Below are 22,211 nucleotides of genomic sequence, written 5' to 3' on the forward strand. Positions count from 1 at the left end.
AATCCCATTCCCCCTATATAGATTGAGTGTCTCTATAGAAATGTTTCGAGAAAAAAGGGATCAACTTTTTACACAGTTTTGCATGATAAATATTTATGAGTGATTCCTTTATAACTTTTATGTATATTTTGTCATATAATTTCTGCATCTTTCTAATGCGTAAACACTCATTTTATTTATTAAATAATACGTCAAGATACATTCTATGCGTAAGTATAGGTCTGGTCAGCTAATTTGACAAGTAGCTGACAAAAAGTTGACCCGTTTTTGAGGCTCGAGGCTCTATCTATATAATCTAAGTAGCCAGTACCAGAGGGAGACTTTGTACAAAAGTCGATTGCTTGGACACCTCTGTCCCATTCGTGTTTCAACCGTGAAGTAGTTGTGTTTGCATAACTGTGTTTCGGTTTGAAGGGTGGGATATGACAGTGAATTTACAGGGTACGGAGGAATAACACCTGAGTCCTCAGGAATGGCAACGCATGGGGGGTATTATCGGCGAAACAGTATACTCTGTTATGTCCATGGTACTGTTCATATCTATAGGCGACGGTTACCACTTTCCATCAGGTGGGCCGTCAGCTTGTTTGCCATTCTAAGTTGTATAAAAAAAATATTATAGATTATTCGCAAAAGAGAACACTCTGAGTCCTAACAATTGGAAAAAGGATAATTAAAATCGATGCAGAATTGGCAAGTGTCGAATAACGTACCTATCTGTATTAAGACTGAAATAAATTGATGGAGACGAAATTCAATTTAATTTTGTACATAGATAGATTATATCTTTTATTTCACAAAATAATGATAGTAATAAAGTTATAAATATTTATAATTTTTTTATGCAGCATGCACATGCGAGCTGATATATTGATTGTTAGCGTGTATCCAAGCCTAAGATCCAAACATTAATGTATTTTTTTTTAATGGCAAGGATGTGTTTTATTTGTTATTCGAATCATTTTATAAAATAGTCGAGGGTACTTATACAAAAGGGGTTAGTGTTTAAGTCGACGTGAGTAAGCCGGTGTTTTTTATTGTTCGAGACGAGGACCTGCAAAATTAAACGTATTGTGGTTTTATGGCGGATTGATCAATTAATATATACTTAATAAGGAATATTTTATTAAGATTGTCGTGAGGTGAGTACTAGCGATGTACTATTCTAAATTTGAAATTACCGATCTATACTTATATGTAAAGCGCAATGTTTGAGCTAATTTCTGGAACTAAAAGTCGGATTTGAAAAATTATTTTCACATTATTTGTCAGTTAATTTCTAGAGGATGGTTATAGGATATTTAACATTACGATATGGCTATTATTTTTATTGACAGATGGGCTTTTTCAGGCAGAAAAACCTGTGACACTGCGACCTTTCCATGATCTTTTGTTCTCGCTTTTTATTAAAGCTCGCTGCGTCTACTATCAATGATAGGAATTTTAAAATGTTTTTTTGTAGCGTCGTTTGTATCTCCTCAGGATATAGTGTGTTTTACAAAAATATACGATACGGCTATGGACGAAGCCGCGGGGTACTTACTGCTGGTGGAAAATAAAATAAACCTTGTTAATTCATTATCTAGTTTCATTTTTGAATATGAGCTTTCATAATATCCCATTTAATTGAAAATGGTAATCTGAACATCAGTTGTATTAATGTTTGTACGTCCGTAATTTTAGTCGAATTTAAATGGCTAAAATTGGTATGCAGATCTTTTAAAATTAATCATTATACCAGAGTATAATGTATATAATACTCTAGGTTTGTTGTACGCGTCCGAGTAGCCTAACTTCAGGCTGTAGCTGACAATCAGTGCTTTGCTTTTAAGCAAAACTATCACTGAGCTGCAGCATATTTGGGTCACTGCGGCACACTTGGTGAAAACATATTTCCATATTTCATCTTTTGTTTTATATTTAAAAAAAAAATGTAAATAATCTGATTGTATAAACTCATTTGTTTATTTACGTGTGTCATAAATGGCTGAAATAAAGTGTTTATCTATCTATCTATCTATTACATTAGGTGTGTCAGTCCCGGCATAGAATAGGCCACCCCTTCCTTTCCTGTGCGTGTCGTAAGAGGCGGCTAAAGGAATTTATAGTGGAGGAATATGCAGCAGCATCCCTTTTGAAACATCACCAAAAGCCAAACTGGGGGGTTTTTTTTTAATGGATGATAATGGAATGGTAACCCCGCCTGCACTATCGGTATACATTGGCGGGGCACCAGTGAAAGATGATAGGTGCGGTTGAAGTAGGTCAGTTAGCCCATCGTGACGAATTCAATAAGAATTGTTCACGATGGTTTCCAGGGGAAACCACGTGGAGGTCGACCTAATAAGGTATATTGCTAGCAATGGGGCTGTCAAACTCCATTGCTAACAATCCTTTTTCCCCTGCCAAACTGGGGTTATTAACTAGCCTGCCAGGGGGGAAAGGGATTGTTAGTAATGCAGACTAAAAATCCCATTGCTAGCAACATACCCAACCAGGTCGACTTCCTCGCGGTTCCCCTTGGAAACTATCATGGTTAATTCCTGATGAATTCGTCATGGTGGGCTAACTGGCCTGTTTTCATTCTCATCGATCACCCTTCACTGGTGCTCCGCCAGCGTATCCCGTTGGCGCAGGCGGGGTTACCATTCTATTTTCACCCATATAAAAAACTAGCCTGCCAAGCGTGGCAACTACTGGCAAAACCCTCTTTTGTAGGAGGGTATATTTAGCAGTGAATAGTTTTTTTTTTATGGGTGATAATGGAATGGTAACCCCGCCTGCATTATCGATATACACCGGTGGGGCACCAGTGAGAGATGATAGGTGTAGGTGAAAAGACAGGTCAGTTACTCAGTCGTGACAAATTCAACGATAAATTAGTCACGATGGTTTCCAAAGGGGAAAGCAATGGGGACTAATCTCCCCATTACTAAAAATCTCTTGCTGATACAAATGATATACATATATATATATATATATATATATATATATATATATATATATAGATTCAGATGGAGTGAGAGAAAGAAAGATTTAGTACGAGATTGTATAATGAATAATATTTACAATAAATAAATCCAGATATAATAAGTCGCGATACAAAATATAGTACGGTAAAATTACTAAGACAAGGAGATTGTCAAGAACGTCACTATTTACTTTTCTACAACTATGTAGGTTTGAAAGTGGTTGGTAGCCTACATATACATAAATATTATTCTACCTACAAAAATGCAATCAAAGTTAGCATCTCGGTTATCGGTCACGTTGCTGCACGGTTTACATATTATGTAAAACGTATCGCGTCCCTGATAACGTGACGCTAGATTGTCCATATAAGAATCTATCAGAGCGTTTTGTTACTTATTGTATTGTCGGTATACTTTAGTTGCGAACTTGTTATGATAATCTTTACAAATAAAAATATTGAGCAGAAAGGACAGTGCTGGGAGTTCATTTCTAAACACAGTAAGCGGTAATTACTTTTTTTTTATGGATGACAATGGAGTGGTGGCCCCGCCTGCGCTATCGGTATACACTGATGGGGCACCAGTGATGGGTGACAGGTGAGGATGATGGCAGGTCAGTTGGCCCATAGTGACTAATTGTACAAGAACTAACCACTCTGGTTTGCTGGGGGAACCGCGTGGAGGTCGGCCTGACAGGGGGGTGTATTGCTAGCAATGAGGTTGTTAAATCTCATTACTTACAATCTCTTTCCCCCCAGCGTCAATTACTAATTGCATATATGTATTATAAAAAAAACAATATTTAATAATAGGTAATTATTTATAATTTGTCCAGGCCAGAATTGGCAGAGATATCAGGTAATAGACTAGCTTAAGCTCCATGATTTATGTAGTAACATATTCTACATATATCTGTTAGAGCGAGATAGGTAGGCAGGACTATTTTTTACATGCTAGCGGTCTGTAGTTATTTTGTGGGAATTAAGAACAAAATGCATTTTTTTTATACAACTTAGAATGGCAAACAAGCTGACGGTCCACCTGATGGAAAGTGGTAATCGTCGCCTATAGACATGAGCAGTACCATGGACATAACAGAGTATACTGTTTCGCCCATGATACCCCCCATGCGTTGTCATTCCTGAGGACTCAGGTGTTATTCCTCTGTACCCAGTAAATTCACGCCATATCCCACCCTTCAAACCGAAACACAGCCATGCAAACACAACTGCTTCACGGTTGAAACACGAATGGGACAGAGGTACCCAAGCAATCGACTTTTGTACAAAGTCTCCCACTGGTAAATTCTAGATTATGATCTAATTAATAATTTACAATAATAATTATTATATCTTGTACATATAGTTAATGGTAGTATACGTAAAATCACTTCTAGTTGTCTTGTAGTTTTGACTTGTAAATAAGGTCAATGACCCATTCATTTGGTAAGTGTACGACAATGTTTTTTTTTTGTGGTTACACCACATTTTAATACGTAGAATATTGGTACAAAACACGACCTTATTATGTTCATTGACGTAAGTATTAAGCGCAGGTATCTACTATGCATGTGAAATATTTAACCGCAGCAAGTTCAACAGCCTTTTATCACATTAATTATACGACTACCCACACTTGACAGCGTTCAGTACGTAGCCATTTAAAAATATAGAAATTATACGGTATTTTACATATGTGTATTAATTTTTAACAATAATATTATACTATGCGCGGTGATCGAGCAAAAATACTGTGTCGTGAGAGGTGATAAAAATAATAAACCGAAATATAATAGTGCAAGGGCGAAAATTCGAAGTAAATTCCTTTTCGAAGCAAGTTCTTCTGGTCAGAGAGGTGGTAGTAAATCCTACCCTTTGCAAAATATATGGGAAGAGAGTTAATAGTGGAACTATAAAGGGCTATTATTAAGGTAAGGTAATATTTCTTAAATTGTATTTTTATTTACCAAGATCTGTATACGTACCTATCGACGAAAAGTTATTTTAAAAAATTACAGTAAGACGTGTTTAACGTATTCCCACAAGTGGAACTATTGTCTGTATGTATTTTAGTCAGCTCTTTCGATGACCACGTTTTTTTTTACAACACAGGGGGCAAACGAGCATGCGGCTCACTTGATGGTGAGTGACTACCGCCGCCCATGATCACCTACAACTCCAGCGACATTGCAGGTGTGCTGCCGGCCTTTTAAAAAGGAATATATTCTTTTCTTGAAGGTTATGTTGTCGTATCGGTTCGGAAATACTGCTGCTGGAAGTTGATTCCAGAGAATGGTTGTGCGTGGAAGAAAGTGCCTTGAAAAACGCACGGTGGAAGACCGCCACTCGTCCAGATGATTGGGATGAAACTTTAGTTTGTGGCCACGTGAAAGGAAAGGGTGGCTTATTCTGTGCCGTGACCACGGGGTCATTTGGTATACAGGTGTACTATATATGGCTGATTTCCTCGTCCCGCACGAGGGGTCAACGAACGAACTATATGGGATGGAGAAGCGTATAGGTTATTATTATATACTACCGGCCCGTCCCGGCGTCGCACGGGTGGAAATTTTTACATTTTAAAAAGTGGCTATTAAGGCACACACGCGACGGAAGCTCAAAAATGGAGTAACTTCTCCCGTTTACCCAACATTTCCCTTCACTGCTCTGCTCCTATTGATCGTAGCGTGATGAAAAGTATAACCTGCCCAGGAGTATGAAGAACAATTGTACCAAGTTTCATTAAAATCCGTCGAGTAGTTTTTGTTTCTATAACGAACATACAGAAAGACAGACAAAAATTTTACTGATTGCATTTTTGACATCAGTTTCAATCACTAATCACCCCCTGATAGTTATTTTGGAAATATATTTCATGTACAGAATTGACCTCTCTACAGATTTATTATAAGTATAGATTAGTAATATGTTAAAAATCGACACTTTTTTAATTAAAGAGTGGAGTATTGCCACACGAGACGTATATTTCTAGTTATACAAACGTAATGTTTTCCTTTTATTTAACAATCGTAACAAATAGACGGTAAACAATATGTCTATTAGTCATGTTTTGTTAAAATACAGTTGTTAATACAGATAAAACAAAAATTAATAACACCCGTTTGTTTACGTCGAATTTCAATTACATATACCATCAAGGACACTGCGAAGAGGTTTTCGCTGTGAATCGTTGAAAAAATACGTGTGTATTTTTTTTATTTAACCCGTTAACTGTCCACTGCTGGACATTAGCTTTCCCCATAAGGTGAGTTTTGTTAGTAGTTGCCACGCTTGGCAAGTGGGTCGACAATCGCAGTTAGGCTTTTAGAGATGTTTTAAAAGAGACGCTGCTGCCCGTCTCTCGTTCTCCCTTAAACCTCTTACGACACCTACGAGAAAGGAAGGGGTAGCCCATTCTATGCCGGGGTACACACGGCATATTGTATATTTTATTGTTTATTAAATTTATATATCGTTATGGAAAGGTTAAACATATTAGAACAACAAATTTCGTTTCTGGTAACGTGCCAGTTTGTGTATATACTTTTTTTAAAGGATAACAATGAAATGGTAACCCCGCCGGCGCTATCGGTATACGCTGGCGGGACACCAGTGAGGGATGGTTTTGTTTCATGGGTGAAAAGGGTATGGTACCACCTGCGATATTGGTATACCATTGAGAGATGACAGTTGAGAATAAAAGTAGAAGTAGTAGAAGTAATGGGGATTAACAACCCTATTGTTAGCAATATATTCTATGTCTATTCCATGCGTATTGATGGGTGAAAATGGTATGGTAACCCCGCCTGCGCTAACGGTATACGCTGGCGGAGCACCAGTGAAGGGTCATAGATGAGAATGAAAACAGGCCAGTTAGCCCATCAAGATGAATTCATCAGGAATTAACCATAATAGTTTCCAGGGAGAACCGCGAGGAGGTCGACCTGGTTGGGTATATTGTTAGTAATGGGATTCTCAGTCTCCATTACTAACAATCCCTTTCCCCCCCAAAATTCCAAGCGTATTCATCACGATGTGCTAACTCACCTGCTTTTTCATGCTCACCTATTATCTCTTACTGGTTCTCCGCCAGCGTATACTGATAGCGCAGGCGGGGTTACCATTCCATTATCTCTGTTTGTGCTAAGAAGAGTAATATTATGTAGTTTAAAAATGCTGTTGCCAAGTCAAATTAGCTCATCGTGACGAATTCAACAAGAATTGTTCACGATGGTTTCTAGGGGGAACCACGTGAAGTTAGACCTAATAGGACATATTGCTGGCAATGGGGCTGTCAAACTCCATTGCTAACAATCCCTTTCCCCAAATACAACCGAATTGAGAACCTATACCTTTTTTTGAAGTGGGTTTATAAATATGTAGTTATATTTTTGTGTTTACACCACAGACTATCGTATTATCTGTAAACATGATAAAGCCTTATCATATTCGAGATTAGTCATTTACCTAAACTAACATTAGAAAGATGAAAGATTTAAAAAAAAATATTTGTAATCGATAAACTCCAAATAATTTTATTTATTTATTAAATTATTTAATACAAAAAGTCCACAGCTCTTTCAAAAAGTAACTTACATGCTAACTCTTTTATAAATACAGCCAATAAAGGATTTTAATTATGCAATAAAGGATTTTAATGATGCCATTTACTATAGAAAGACTTTGTATAAAAGTTGCTTGGACACCTCTGTCCTATTCGTGTTTCTATGGTGAAGCAATTGTGTTTGCATGGCTGTATTTCGGTTTGAAGGGCAGTGGATATGGCAGTGAATTTAAACGGTACAGAGGAATAACATCTGAGTACTCAAGAATGGCAATGCATTGGGGGTATTACGGGCGAAACGGTATACTCTGTTATGTCCATGGTACTGCTCATGTCTATAGGCGACGGTTACCACTTTCCATCAGGTGGGCCGTCAGCTTGTTTGCTATTCTAAGTTGTATAAAAAAATTAAAGTTAAAGTGGGTGTATGTGAAAGAAACTATAATAAAGTATTAAAAATTTCTTTACCTATAGATAACTATATTAATGGCGAGTAATATGGAGTATATTTTATTAAAAAAAAACCATGCAAAGTCCGGTGGCCCGGTGGATTGCTAGTGTTAAGTCATGCAGACTCCTAAAGGCCTTTATTTTTCAATTTCTCGTTTCGTCTACTTTACTTCTCCCTCAGCAGACGGTTTATTTATTTATTTAATACTTTATTACACACTAATTACGAGGTTTGTCCGGAAAGTACGTATAAAAGTTTTTTAAAAATTTTATTTTACAATTATTCAGGTAAATCAATTTTATCCCCTTCAAAGTACTCCCCCTGTGACATAATGCACTTGTGCCAACGCCGTTTCCACTGTGAGAAGGCTCCTTGAAAGTCCTCTGGTTGTAGGTTTCTCAGCTGCCCCGTCGTAGCTTTTTTTATCTCATTTATGTCCCCCAAATGCCGCCCCCGAAGTACCAATTTGGTTTTTGGGAACAAGAAGAAGTCACACGGGGCCAAATCCGGCGAATAGGGGGGGTGTTCGGTCACCGTAATGGAATTTTTACTCTAAAACTCACGGACAACAAGAGAGGTGTGGGCAGGGGCATTGTCGTGGTGAAGAATCCAACGCCCCTCTCGCGCCAATTCTGGACGAACTCGTGCCACACGAGCTTTGAGGCGTCTGAGCACATCGACGTAGAATTTTCCATCAACTGTCTGGCCTGGAGGGACGAATTCTTGATGGACAATCCCCCGAACATCGAAAAAAACAATCAACATTGTCTTGACATTTGAGCGGGATTTTCTTGATTTTTTTGTTCGTGGTTCCCCGGATGTCTTCCACTCTTTGCTTTGGGATTTTAATTCGACATCAAATTCGTAGAACCAAGACTCATCTCCAGTGATGACTCGGTTCAAAAAGTCACCATTCTCTTCGGCTTCCAACCAGTCCTCACAGCAAGCAACTCTTCGTGATTTTTGATCCGGGGACAAAAGCTTGGGAACGATCTTGGCGCAAATTTTTTTCATTTGTAGTTCGTTTCTTAGAATTTCGTGGACCACGGTTTTGCCCAAATTAAGCTCTTCAGCCACCTGTCTGACCGTTAAACGACGGTCCCCATTAACACAAGTTCGAATTCTTTCCACGTTTTCGTCGGAATGTGAAGTGGAAGGACGTCCTGAACGTGGGTCATCTTGAACGCTTTCTCGGCCCTCTCTGAATCTTTTTAGCCACTTGTGGACGGTTGGTTCCTTCACAGCATCATCCCCATAAATTGTTCTAAGATCGGCAAAAATTTCACGGCCATTCTTGCCGAGTTTCGAGAGAAACTTGATTACGACGCGCTGCTCTTCAACGGAAGCGGGCTCCATGCCGACGGGGTTTCGTTAAGAGGTAACTTCACAGATGGCGTGACAAGCCAGTTCGCACCGCACGGCGGTCAGACCAGAACTGAAGCATTGTTAGGGACATAAGGAAGGGGTCCTGCGCTTACCTGGCCTCCCCACTCCTCTTTCTCGCATTCCAGAACACTTTTATACGAACTTTCCGGACAGACCTCGTATACATAAAAGCATGACAGAGGTAATCAAATGTACAAAAGCGAGCTTAACTCTAAAAGAGTTCTTTTACAGCAAACTCAAAGTGGAAAGGAGCATCAATGTCAGCGGGTAGAGTGGTGTACAATATTGTGACAATTTTCAAACAAAAGATCCAGACAAACTTAAGTGTTAACAGATGTTTATTTTATTGGTTAAAAAAAATAAAAACAAAAAACCAATTTATTAAAATTTTTTAACCAATAAAATGTGGTACAAAGGCCGTACTTAATGCTATAGACATTCTCTACCAGTCCACTTTTTTAGTCAAGATTCTTGCTTTTCATTTTCTATCAGTAGGGCCGTCGGTTTTTATTTATCATTCTAAATGTTCTAAAGTTGTATAATAATATCGTTTCAGTTGCAACAATGATATCCGGCAGCCTGCTGCGCGCGTGTCCCACCAACAGCAGCTCGGTAAGAGCCGTGGTGGCGGCGGCGTTGCAGTTCTTCGCCGCCTCACAATGTTTGATCAGCGAGCCGTGGCCACAACAAGCTACCATAGATAGTACGTATGGACAAATAATCAGGAAATAATAATTAAATATATAATAATTAAATGAATAACAATTGAATAATAAGAAGAGAAAAAAATCTTGGCTCACGAGGTGACCGAAATGTGGAGGGTTACCTCCACTGAAGTCATCCCAATCGTTCTGTCGGTCTTATCCCAACCAGTTTGGAACAATACTTCAGACGGTTGGAATTCCGAGGCAGCACATTCCCGGGAAAGATGCAGTAAGCGGCGCTCTTGATGCTTCCCGCATAGTACGCCGGTTTCTCTCAATGGGGCCCTAAACCCCGGCCGACTATGCTTCTGCCGGGGATTCACCATCTCCTCTCCTTAAGATGGGAGATGTGAATTTTGAAATAAAATAAAAATTAAGATCCCACAAAAAAAAAACCGTCTTCTTTTGTGGCAAAACCAGATATTTTGGTAGAAATATTGAATCGATTTTAATATAATTTCTATGGGATCAATCTGTAAATAAATCTATTCGGTTTAAAAAAACCATGTATGCTTATGACAGACAGAGTTAATAAGTAACAAACAAAAAAAAAAACCGAATTGAGAACTTTCTTCCTTTTGAAGCCGGTCGATAAAAAGTTGTAGAACAAAAGATATAAAATGCCATTAATGTACGATATATACCTATCTAGCAGTGCGTGTCCGGACATAGTATAGAACACTCCTTCCTTTCGTGCGAGTATCGCAAGAGGCAATTAAGGGAATTTATGGTTGAGGGATGAGCAGCAGCATTCCTCTTAAAACATCTCTAAAAGCAGCCAATCTCTGAGCTACTGCGATTGCAAATCTGCCTGTCTGGTGGGAAAGTGATTGTTAGTAACGGAGACTGAGAATCCCATTGCTAGCAATATATTCAACCAAGTCGATCTCCTTGCGGTTCCCCCTGGAAACTATCATGGTTAATTCCTGATGAATTCATCATGGTGGGCTAACTGATCAGTTTTCATTCTCATCTATCACCCTTCACTGGTGCTCCGCCAGCGTATCCCGCTAGTGCAGGCGAGGTTACCATTCCATTTTCACCCATCAAATCTGCCTGTCAAGCGTGACAACTATTGCCAAAACTCCCCTTATGGGGAAGGTTTATGTTCAACAGTGGACAGGTAAACGCTGATATGATGAATGCACGATACGTACCTCTCTATGTTTCAGATGAAACGTCGTTCGATTTCATCATCGTCGGCGGAGGCACTGCTGGCTCGGTGCTGGCTGCCCGGCTCGCGGAGGTGGACTTCAGCGTACTACTGCTGGAAGCAGGCGGGAATCCGCCGCAAGAGAGCATTGTTAGTTATCTGACAGTCTTACGATTATTTTAAATACACAATCGGGACTTAACGCGATGTACATGAACGCGATGAAGCCTTTACAGGTATGTAGTACCTATATACTTGCTTCTTTATTGCCGACGTTTCGAAGTGGATTACACCACGTCGTGGTCACGACAGGACTGAAGTAAGTGGCGTCTTCGTCCGGTAGCTCGCTAGATAATAATGGTGACAGTCTGAGGGTACCCTGACTGACTGAGACTGCGCGAGTCCCGATTGTGTATTTAAAATATGTATAAACAACGCGAAAGTTTAAAATTATTTGTTTTACGATTGTTATTTTATGCGATACAGGTGGCAAACAAACTTTACCAATATTAGTCTCATGGGTGATACAGAATACTCTGTCATTTCCATGCTAAGTTGCGTAAAAGAAATGATAAATTTGAAAGTAAGTTTGTTTGGTACCGTTTAGAGACTTTACATATTGATCAATCGTCGTGAAAGTTGATAATCAGTTACTGTATGGGACGAAGAAGGATATAAACTATTTTTTACTTCGGTCAATAAATATAAGTATTCCAGTTATACCGACGAAGTTCCAGAGGGAGACTGTACAAAAGTCGTCTGCTTGGGTATCTCTGTCCCATTCGTGTTTTAACCGTGAAGCAATTGTATTCGCATGACTGTATTTCGGTTTAAAGGGTAGAATATGGTAGTGAAATTATAGTGTACAGAGGTACGACACTTTGGTCCTTAGGAAATGTAACACATGGGGGGGGGGAGGTATCACGTGTGAAACAGTATACTCTTTGTGTCCATGGTTATTGGCGACTATTACCATTTTTTATCAGGTGGGCCGTCAGCTTGTTTGTCATTCTAAGTTACATAAAAGAAAAAAAAAGTTGCAGATAAAAGCTTAGTCAAGGGTTGCACTTGCTGAAAATTACCCAAATAATTACGCTGATGAGACATGACAGTAAAACTACCAGGCACAGTGATTTAAACAAAGAGTATGTTCATATTATCGACTCTTACGGCATAAAGGTCTCAAGTCCTAGTAGTCAGCAATTTTATTGCTATATGGCTTCATAAACCCTACAAATCGAAACACAGACGAGACAAATATGAATAAATGAATGAAAAAAACGAATCCTCTCAAAGAATGATAAAGCCTATTTAATATGTATAAAAAAATCTTAATATAAGAAGCAAGATAAGGAGGCAACATTGGGCGGTCTAGTTCTCAATACCTATGTTGACAACTATATAAAATGAAATGAAATGAAAATATTTTATAATTTAGATTCCAGGGTTCAGAGATGTTTTGAAAGGAAGCCCTTACGACTGGAATTTCACTACGATGAACGATAGCTATTCGAGCCAAGCACTGAAAGACGGCAGCCAGCGACAGCCAAGAGGCAAGGTTCTAGGTGGCACCGGCTCCATAAATGACATGGTGTATGCTCGAGGATTTCCCGCAGACTATGACGAATGGGCTTCTCAGGTCGGCGTAGATTGGAGCTGGTCTTCAGTTCTCGAATATTTTAAGAAGACCGAGCGTATGACGGACGAAAATATCGCCAATGACCCAGAACTGATGAAGTATCATGGACTAAGTGGAGAGATAGAAGTAACAGGTACAAAGAAATCAACAAAAGACACTGATATGTTCCTTCAAGCATTTCAAGAGTTAGGTTACAATATTTCAAAAGACATGACGTACCCCAAAACTTTTGGTGTGGGAAGATTTTCACACACAATTAGACATGGTCGCCGAGATAGTTCTTTGACTGCTCTTTTAAATAAATCTAGTAAGACTTCAAATCTTTTTGTTCTTAAGGAAGCGTTAGTGACGAAGTTACTAATTCAAAACAGAATAGTGTACGGGGTGAAAGCACTTTTGAATGGACAAGAATTTAATTTCTATGCGAGCAGGGAGGTTATACTTTCTGCAGGTACATTTAATACTCCAAAATTGTTATTGCTGTCTGGAATAGGGCCGCAATCTCACTTAAATAGCATCGGTATCGACATAGTGAAAATTTTACCCGTGGGCGACAATCTTCACGACCATGTAATGGTGTTGACTTATTTGGCAGCTGAAAATGGCACTTGTTACGCGGATCTGCCGGATCTGTATATGAATATTATAAAGTACCTTTATAATCAGACTGGTATTTTCTCTTTTTCAAACAGCATGGGCGTTTATATTTCGGTAAACAAGGATGCCAAAGTGCCAGACTTCGCCATTTATCCTACGTGTATGCCTGTAGGCAGTAATTTCTATGATGGTTGTATTAATATTTTAGGCTTCAATTCTGATATTTGTGCCACTTTGGATGCGAAGAATAGAGAGTATGAACTTTTAACATTAGCTGTTGTTCTATTGAAGCCAAAATCTCGAGGTACAGTAAGATTGAATTCCACAAATCCATTTGATAAACCGTTAATTTACTCGGGGACTTTTAATGACTCTGATGACTTGATCAACTATCCCAATGTTATGAAAATAGCTTATTCAATTGCTAACACTTCGTATTTTAGGGAGAAAAATGCACATGTTGTAGATATTAAGATAGAACAGTGTGCAAATTTGAGCGTTAATGAAGAGCTAGCTTGTAAAGCTAAGGCAATGGCGATGTCGGCCTGGCATGCTGTTGGAACTGCAGCCATGGGATCTGTGGTAGATTCTAGGCTACGGGTATATGGTATCAGGGGGTTAAGGATTGTAGACGCTAGTGTTATGCCGAAGGTTATAAGGGGTAATACCAATGCTCCTGTAGTTATGATAGCCGAGAAGGCAGCTCAGTTCATCAAACAAGCTAACGGTAAGTGTGCGTGTATGCAATATACATAATCGATTGGGCCCTACCAATTGACATGTTCAGAGTAGCTAGTCAGTCGATTTTATGTGAAAAGAAATCGGATCGACCGATCGGTCCTATAAATTTTATGCATGTTATTAACAGTAAGTTGACCAGTTAATACGTATGTTTACTAAATCGGCTAAAAATTGTATTAAGATTAAATTTTGAAGGAGTTTCAGTCGTTACATATTTTTGTATAAATATTAAGAACGATACGCTAACCCTAAGAATTGGAAAAACACTCGGCCAATGATAATGAAATATTAATAATGATGAAATACAATCAACTCGTTCGGGATAGTTGAGAAATGTTGCTTCGAATCGTATTGGATCCAGCTGTCGGTTGACCATATAATGTTTACATCTTTATATATGTTACTGCATAATCTATGGTTGCTGAAAGGAGCGTGAAGTGTGAAGCAAATTGCGACGACCCACTAATCAGCAGTCGCATTCACGTCGTTCGTTAGAATTGAATTGCTTTTTATATATACCATATATATATATATATATATATATATATATATATATATATATATATATATATATATATATATATATATATATATATATATATATATATATATATATATATATATGAAAATGAAGAGGTGACGGGATATAAAAAGCAATTCAATTCTAACGAACGACGTGAATGTGGCTGCTGATTAGTGGGTCGTCGCAATTTGCTTCACACTTCACGCTCCTTTCAGCAACCATAGATTATGCAGTAACAATATATTTTAAAAATAATTGACGCCAAACATAGCGAATGTTTTAAGGTTGTGATTTTTTTTTTAACTATATTACGAGTATTATAATTGTGATCGAATTTTATATTATAATTGTTATGTTCCTAGTTTATACTTAATTGACTTGTTCAGTATTTGAAATATGAATATTAAAAATTTATTTTATGAAAGTTTGTTTTTTTTTTTCATGTGTTTACTTATTTTTATGTGATTATTTAGTAAGGAGGAAGTTTTTAATTTGTCTGTATTTTTGAACCGATTTTGACGGTTCTTTTTCCTGTTATCATGTTAATCAGGATCGAGGATTTTTTCAATTATTATTTGGTAGCATTCTGTTGTAAGTTAAAAAAATAGTTTAATATTAAAAATAACAATTTTTGAGAACTATGCATGTATTCTGTAGCAATAAGTAAAAAGTAATAAAAAAACTGCCGAAACCCGGGATCGAACCAGGGACCTTTAGATCTTCAGTCTAACGCTCTCCCAACTGAGCTATTTCGGCTACGGTATGCTTATTTAAAAAAGACAATACCTATTAATGGTACATGAATCTATATAAAATTTATTGTAAAACATCGCCGCATGGATACGATGTTTGCAAAAATATTCTTATTTTTTAATTGGTACCACGTGATCGAAAACGATCTGGAACTTAATTTGAACATGTCTGTTATTTGAATAATTATTAATTACTAAATTTATTATTCGATTAAAAATCACTAAAAACGCACGCCATCTAAATGACAACATCAGGGGGGAAAGGAATTGTTAGCAACGGAGTTTGACGGCCCCATTGCTAGCAATATGCCTTATTAGGTCGACCTCCACGTGCTTTCTTCATTTCCATTCTGATATTTTGTATTTGAGAAGGAGAAGCAAATAGGCTACCGTTTATTTCTGTCAAAAAGCATTCCGGTCCAGGAAATAAGGTTACGTGTAAATTTAAAAGACAAATAATTGATAACTAACCAACATATTGACTTAGTAGTGATTAATAAATAGGCGAGGTAAAGATTGTTGCGTAGGTACTTAAATAGGAGATATTTATTCTATGCCCGTTCACCTTTCAATTAATGCCGGCCAATTACACAATACTAATAATAATATTGATATTCAAATATCAATTAGACTGTTTTCTCCCCTTAACGAGTGCGCCACGAGTGCATAACGCGATTTATTGTGTAAGCATTTACCTAACGCGTCGTATGTTACGATGGGATGTGATGCATGTAACAGGCGCCTAGGCGTTGCTACCACATAGACTATATTATACGGGGTTATTTATTATATTTAATGGTTACCCAGGTAGCAAGATGACGTCTACGACTCAAATAAACCGTCATTTTTATTTAATCATATTCAACAGGTGGTGAAGTCACGTGCGCGACGCACGGTCACCCCTCGGACGGCTCACTGTTGCGTGGAAGTCGTTTGCTAAGTAGTTTTGAAATTTGAGTCCCCGTCAATGAAGCGTGCTACTTAACAAACATACATACATATTTTTTTAAATAATACAGTAAGAAATACTCATACTTCTTTACTTTAGAATAAGTAGACTTCGTTCGTTTTTGACGGTCAAGTTTACGATGAAATCTCTAAAATCACATTATATTTTTAAAAAATATGTGAATTTTCACTATACACACGCCTATTTGTATATTTTTAATTTATTGTAAATGACTGACGATAATCTCATTTTTAGGGTTCCGTACCTCCAAAGAAAAAACGGAACCCATATAAGATCACTTCTTTGTCCATCCGACCGTCCGTCTGTCTGTCAAGAACCTTTTTAATAGGAACGCATAGAAGTATCAAGTTAAAATTAATACAAAATACTCAGGTCTATAATCTCTCAAAGCAGTGAGAAAATCAAGCTTTTAAATCGACGCAATCAAAAGATACGGTCGTTTATGTTACATCTATATCGCATATTTTGACATTTGCAAAGGGAATCAAAACCTATAGGGTACTTCCCGTTGACCTAGAATCATGAAGTTTGGTAAGAAGCAATGTCATGTAGCACAAGTAAAGGAAATATTCGGAAAAGCGGAAATTTGTAGTTATTTTATTAAAAAAAAATTACTTGACGATTTTGTACGGAATCGTCGTTGCGCGAGTCCGACCCGCACTTGACCGGCTTTTTATAACACGATAATAAATTTAAATTATTGTTCTGCGAGGCAACACAAAATAAATAATAGTGTAGGGTCTTTTGTAGGTCACGCCTGCCCGCCGCGCCGCGCCGCGGTGAGAGTCTGTGAACTATGGCCCTGCCTCACATTCTTTAGTACATTACCACAAATTTTCACCGCTTTTTCTTATTAAAAAAAAAAAAAACATTATAGAATGGACACTGTGCTTGCAAGGCAACTGTGGCCCTTGAGATGGAGCGTCTACCTCAAAAGTGCCGCAGAAAGTCGATGAATGTCACTGGTGCGGCGACGTAATGTTATTTTTTTAATGCAACTTAGAATGGCAAACATGCTGACGGTCCACCAGATGGAAAGTGGTAACCGTCGCCTACAGACATGAGCAGTACCATGGACATAACAAAGTATACTGTTTCGCCCCCATGCGTTGCCATTCCTGAGGACTCAGGTGTTATTCCTCTGTACCCTGTAAATTCACTGTCATATCCCACCTTTCAAATCGAAACGCAGCAATGCAAACACAACTGTTTCACGGTAGAAACACGAAAGGGACAGAGGTGGCCAAGCAAATGTGAGATGAAATATGATGGGAACCTATATTCCTTAGTGGACGATGGATTAGTTGTAATGATGACCATAAATTAAAAAAAAAACACCTATATTCATATTCGTGATCAAAAGTTACATTTAAAACCATAATAAGTAATTAATCGTATTATTGGAAAGAATTCGACCGCACGCTTGTCAGAGATCCTTGTGTTTATAAAAAAAAATCCGCACTTAGCAATATTTCCGAACCGATACGACAACATAACCTTCAAGAAAAGAGTATATTCCTTTTTAAAAGGCCGGTAGCACACCTGCAATGCCGTAGGTGTTGTGGGTGATCATGGGCGGCGGTAGTTACTTACCATCAGGTGAGCCGCATGCTCGTTTGCCCCCTGTGTTGTAAAAACAAAAAAAAAGAAAACTTACAAATATTTTTGAAACTAATTATTTCCAAATTAATTCTTCATCAGGTAAACCGTCAGTTTGTTTAGCAATTTTTCCTAAGGTTTTCCCTTTACCTCAATGAATAGCTGATTAATACGTTGGTGCAACACTCGGAGTAGGTACTAATCGAGATGACTGCCGTTTTTATCAAATTTGATCAAAATTCAAAAATTCAAAATTCAAAAATCATTTATTCATGTAGGACATTTTAGCCGCTTATGAACGTCAAATTTTTACATATAATTTTTTTTTTTTTCCCTACGAACCTATACAATTCATCGCTTGTAATAACTCTCTGAATCTGACAGTGAGGTACATTTTACTTTCATCTCGTCCAGTTCGGTATATAGATCCAATTGAGAAGAACTGGCAAGAAACTCAATTGAATTACTTTTTTTTTAAAGCCAGTTTATTTACAATGTATATTTATATAGGTGTCTATGTCTAACATTAAATGAAAATTCAGTGCATGAACAACTATTGCCATGCACACTCGTCATTCAAGTAATCGTTTAGTGAGTAATAGGCTTTGCTCAGTAAATATGATTTAACAGATGTTTTGAATTTATTTAAGGGTAATTCCAACATATCCTTTGGTATCTTATTGTAAATTTTTATACCTATTCCCATAAAAGACCTATTAACTTTTTCTAAACGATACTTGGGGACAGCAAGTCTTTTATTATTACTATTTTTTATTTTTTTATTTCCACACGTATACAATCATCATCATTTCAGCCATTATCCGTCCACTGCTGGACATAGGTCTTCCTCATAGACTGGCATAAGGAACGGTCCTGAGCCACCTGCATCCACTGTATCCCTGCAATGCATTTGAAGTCGTCAATCTATTTAGTTGGGAGTTGTTAGACACTGCGTTTTCTCGTATGGGGTCGCCGCTTAACTTTTTACAATACACTTGTATGACGCTTATACAATACACTTGGAAAAGATTGCAAATAATATAGAAAATCAGAAATGTGTAGACCTCCTACTTGTGTCCCGGCCGGCGTGACGCGGCGGCGCGGCGGCTTGACGTTTCGAATTAAATAATACCAACGGTGACAATCAATAAAAACATAACCGCCCAGCATCCGCACACCATATTCAGTATAGCAAATTCATTAACATCATCTAACACCTGACTTCCTGATTCTTGGACTTTCACCGGCGTGCGCCGGCGCAGGCCGCGGCGCAGCAGTGTGCGTACAACCGCGCCGGGGACCGACCGCGTCGATACCGTGCCGCCCGAACAGTGAGATGTGCCGCGATGACGGAACACGAGAAATCCGGGAATGTGACCATCCTGGCCGAAAACTACGGCCGAGCGCCCACCGCCACCGTCTCCAGCCTCAAGTCTGAGGACTCGACCGAACAGTTGATATGTAAATCACCGCAAAAGACCGCGAAAGACGTTAAAAAGACGAAAAAACAGAGTGTTAGTTCAAAAAGTGTTGAAGCGGGAAGCGACAATGGGGGCAGTAGGCAGAGACTAGTAGTGTTTTTGGGGTTGGGGCAGGTGATTCTCGGGGCACTGCTGGTGGGCGCCGGGGCGGTGGCGGTGGTGAAGGGCGCCGCCCTGTCCAGGGTCGGTGCCGGACTGTGGGCGGGGTGCGTGGCAGTGGTGGCGGGAGTGGTCGGCGTGCTCGCCGGCATCAACGACTGCTATGGACTGAATGGAGGTGCTAATGGGTTAGTTTACGTTTACTTTCTGTTTATTTTGCTATCTTTTATTATATATTATCTCTGGTGACATCTATAAGTGCATTCCAAAACTTACTAAAGTCTTTTCGATTATAATAATAAATTTAGTAATTTATTAAGAACAAACCGGACAAAAAATACTGATGTTATAAATAGTTTAAGCATCAAGATCATTCTGTATTTTTTAATAGCTGTATTTCGCGGTTTTGGTTTTGTTAAATTCGTGTAAAAGTATTTCATGTTTACTTCATACACATATTATTATCTGTAGTGTTTATTGTCTGTCACATATGTACTATACCGTATTGATGAGCTCTCACGTCTGAGTATTCTTATCTACACGTCGTCGTAAAAGTTGGTTGTTGCAAAAAATAATCCACTTAGTTGATTAAACGAAATACGATTGTTGACATTTTACGTAGGCTTTCCGATCTCTATTGGATTTAATTGAAATCGATATTTTGGACCTTGGATTCGATTTTTTTATTATAAGCCTAAGTAAATATAAAGGTTTCTTTATATTAGTATACTAGCTGACTCGGTAAACGTTGTTTTACCATATACATTATTTCTAGAACTATACATGAAAATTTATCATACTACAATTATTATATTCGATTGTCATCTTGCAACCCTATTGTGGCATTTAAAAATTGCGATTAAACAACAGGGGTTGATCGTAGAAGCGTGAAAATTTGAATTTGTATGTATTTTTCAATGCTAAATCATAATAAAATAAAAATAAAAAAAAATTGACAAAAAAATAAAAAAAAGGAAAATTTAGAGGTGGGTCACCCCTATCATTGACGGGTATGAAAAATAGATGTTGGCCGATTCTCAGAGCTACACAATATGCACACAAAATTTCATAAAAATCGGTAAAGCCGTTTCGGAGGAGTTTGGTAACAAACATCGTGACACGAGAATTTTATATATAAATATAAATATATATACGGACAAATCACACAAATTGAGCTAGCCCCAAAGTAAGTTCGAGACTTGTGTTATGGGATACTAACTCAACGATACTATATTTATAATAGATACATATATAGATAAACATCCAAGACCCAGGACAATCAGGAAAAGATCGTTTTCCATCATGACCTGGCCGGGGATCGAACCCGGGGCCTCCACGTCGCAGGCAGGCGTGTTGACCGCTGCGCCACGGAGGACGACAAATATATAAGATGTTGCATAGTATATGTTGACTATATATGAATAGATAGAGATCCATTTTCGGACCATCAAATGTTTGATGGTCGATTTTCTCATGATCGATCTTATGCATCCCGATTGGAATCGATTCAAAAGATCTATCAATATCCTAGTTTTATTTAGTTCTAATAATTCTAATCCTAGTTCCTAGTTTTATTTGGATCTGACTTACAAAATGCTAATCAACAAATTTTCCAATTGAATGACTGTAAACAAAATAGGCGTATCATCCAATAAATGTTTTTTTCTAATTTGTAAATGCACAATGGAGGTACATTACATAATAAACAATTGAAGGTATTCGCCAAAACTGACCACCGGCACTGAGGCTTTCCGCAACGCTGGCCACTTTCTGTTATGTTTCCACTATTGAAAACTTCATGGAAATAATACGCATACAGCGACATAGTTATGTGGGAAATGAATAAAATCATAAGATATTTTTTTTTTAAATAGCTTTAAATGTTAAGTAAATAATATGATTATTAATTTAACATTTAAAACGTTGGCCATGTGTGTCCCGGCGTAGAATATGCCATCCCTTCCTATTCCGTGGGTGGCGTAAAAGCCGACTAAGGGTGGGCGAGAGAGGCAGTAGCGTCCCTGTTAAAACATCTCTAAAGCTTGACTGCAGTTGTCAATCCGCCTGTCAAGCTTGGTAACTACTGGCAAAACCTCTCCAAGGGAGAGGCTTATGGAAAACAGTGGACACTTAAAGGCTGATAAGATGAAGATTTAAAACGTTTAATCATTTTTATTTCATAACATATTTAGTCGAAAAGTACAGAATTTTCAACTAAATATATTAGACGATTACGTCGCAAATTCTGATACGATTTTCACCATTTTTTCTTTGTAATGAATATGGTTTTTTTCTCATGTTAGTCATTATAAATATGCGACGACTGACGCCACCGTTTTTCTTTGCAGAGCAAAAACCTTCTTGTTGCTAGTTAAACCAGTGTGTGAACACGCGATTCCGCGTTCAGTTTTCATATATTTTCAACGTAAAGTATTTACGAAACGTATCGTCGTCCATCGATGTGTGATGATTTTTTGCAATGCAATAGTACATATTTTAATCACATATTTGACAATTGTAGTTACTATATGTAAATTTATTAGGTTACAATTAATGACACAGTTGGGGGAAATATGGTTTA

The 22,211-nt window shown here is 38.0% G+C and overlaps 2 protein-coding genes and 1 non-coding gene across 6 annotated transcripts in view; 2 read left to right on the forward strand and 1 right to left on the reverse strand.

Moving 5' to 3' along the window:
- Positions 1 to 974: 974 nt before the first annotated feature.
- Positions 975 to 14,715, forward strand: LOC113510000 (ecdysone oxidase-like). Of its 4 annotated transcripts, none has more exons than XM_052903329.1 (4): positions 975 to 1,142; positions 9,929 to 10,075; positions 11,249 to 11,379; positions 12,668 to 14,715. In XM_052903329.1, exons 2-4 carry the CDS (start codon positions 9,937 to 9,939, stop codon positions 14,219 to 14,221), a joined length of 1,824 nt encoding a protein of 607 aa, XP_052759289.1. In that variant the 5' UTR covers positions 975 to 1,142; positions 9,929 to 9,936; the 3' UTR covers positions 14,222 to 14,715. The 4 variants fall into 4 exon arrangements, with proteins under 4 accessions (XP_052759289.1, XP_052759286.1, XP_052759287.1 ...); XM_052903326.1 differs by lacking the exon at positions 975 to 1,142 and adding an exon at positions 3,350 to 3,471; XM_052903327.1 differs by lacking the exon at positions 975 to 1,142 and adding an exon at positions 3,374 to 3,478.
- Positions 14,716 to 15,412: 697 nt separating this feature from the next.
- Trnaf-gaa (transfer RNA phenylalanine (anticodon GAA)) lies at positions 15,413 to 15,485 on the reverse strand. Its single transcript has one exon. It is a non-coding gene; the product is annotated as a tRNA-Phe (tRNA).
- A 3,853-nt stretch (positions 15,486 to 19,338) lies between these two features.
- The window catches only part of LOC113515328 (uncharacterized), a 108,609-nt gene continuing 105,736 nt past the window's right edge, over positions 19,339 to 22,211 (forward strand). The window contains exon 1 of the mRNA XM_052903340.1: positions 19,339 to 19,818. Coding sequence (XP_052759300.1) covers positions 19,397 to 19,818 — 422 coding nt within the window. The 5' untranslated portion in view covers positions 19,339 to 19,396. The remainder of the gene's footprint in view (positions 19,819 to 22,211) is intronic.

This window comes from Galleria mellonella, unplaced genomic scaffold (assembly GCF_026898425.1).
Source record: "Galleria mellonella isolate WM207_F2 unplaced genomic scaffold, CSIRO_AGI_GalMel_v1 utg139, whole genome shotgun sequence".
Taxonomy (NCBI): Eukaryota; Metazoa; Arthropoda; class Insecta; order Lepidoptera; family Pyralidae; genus Galleria; species Galleria mellonella.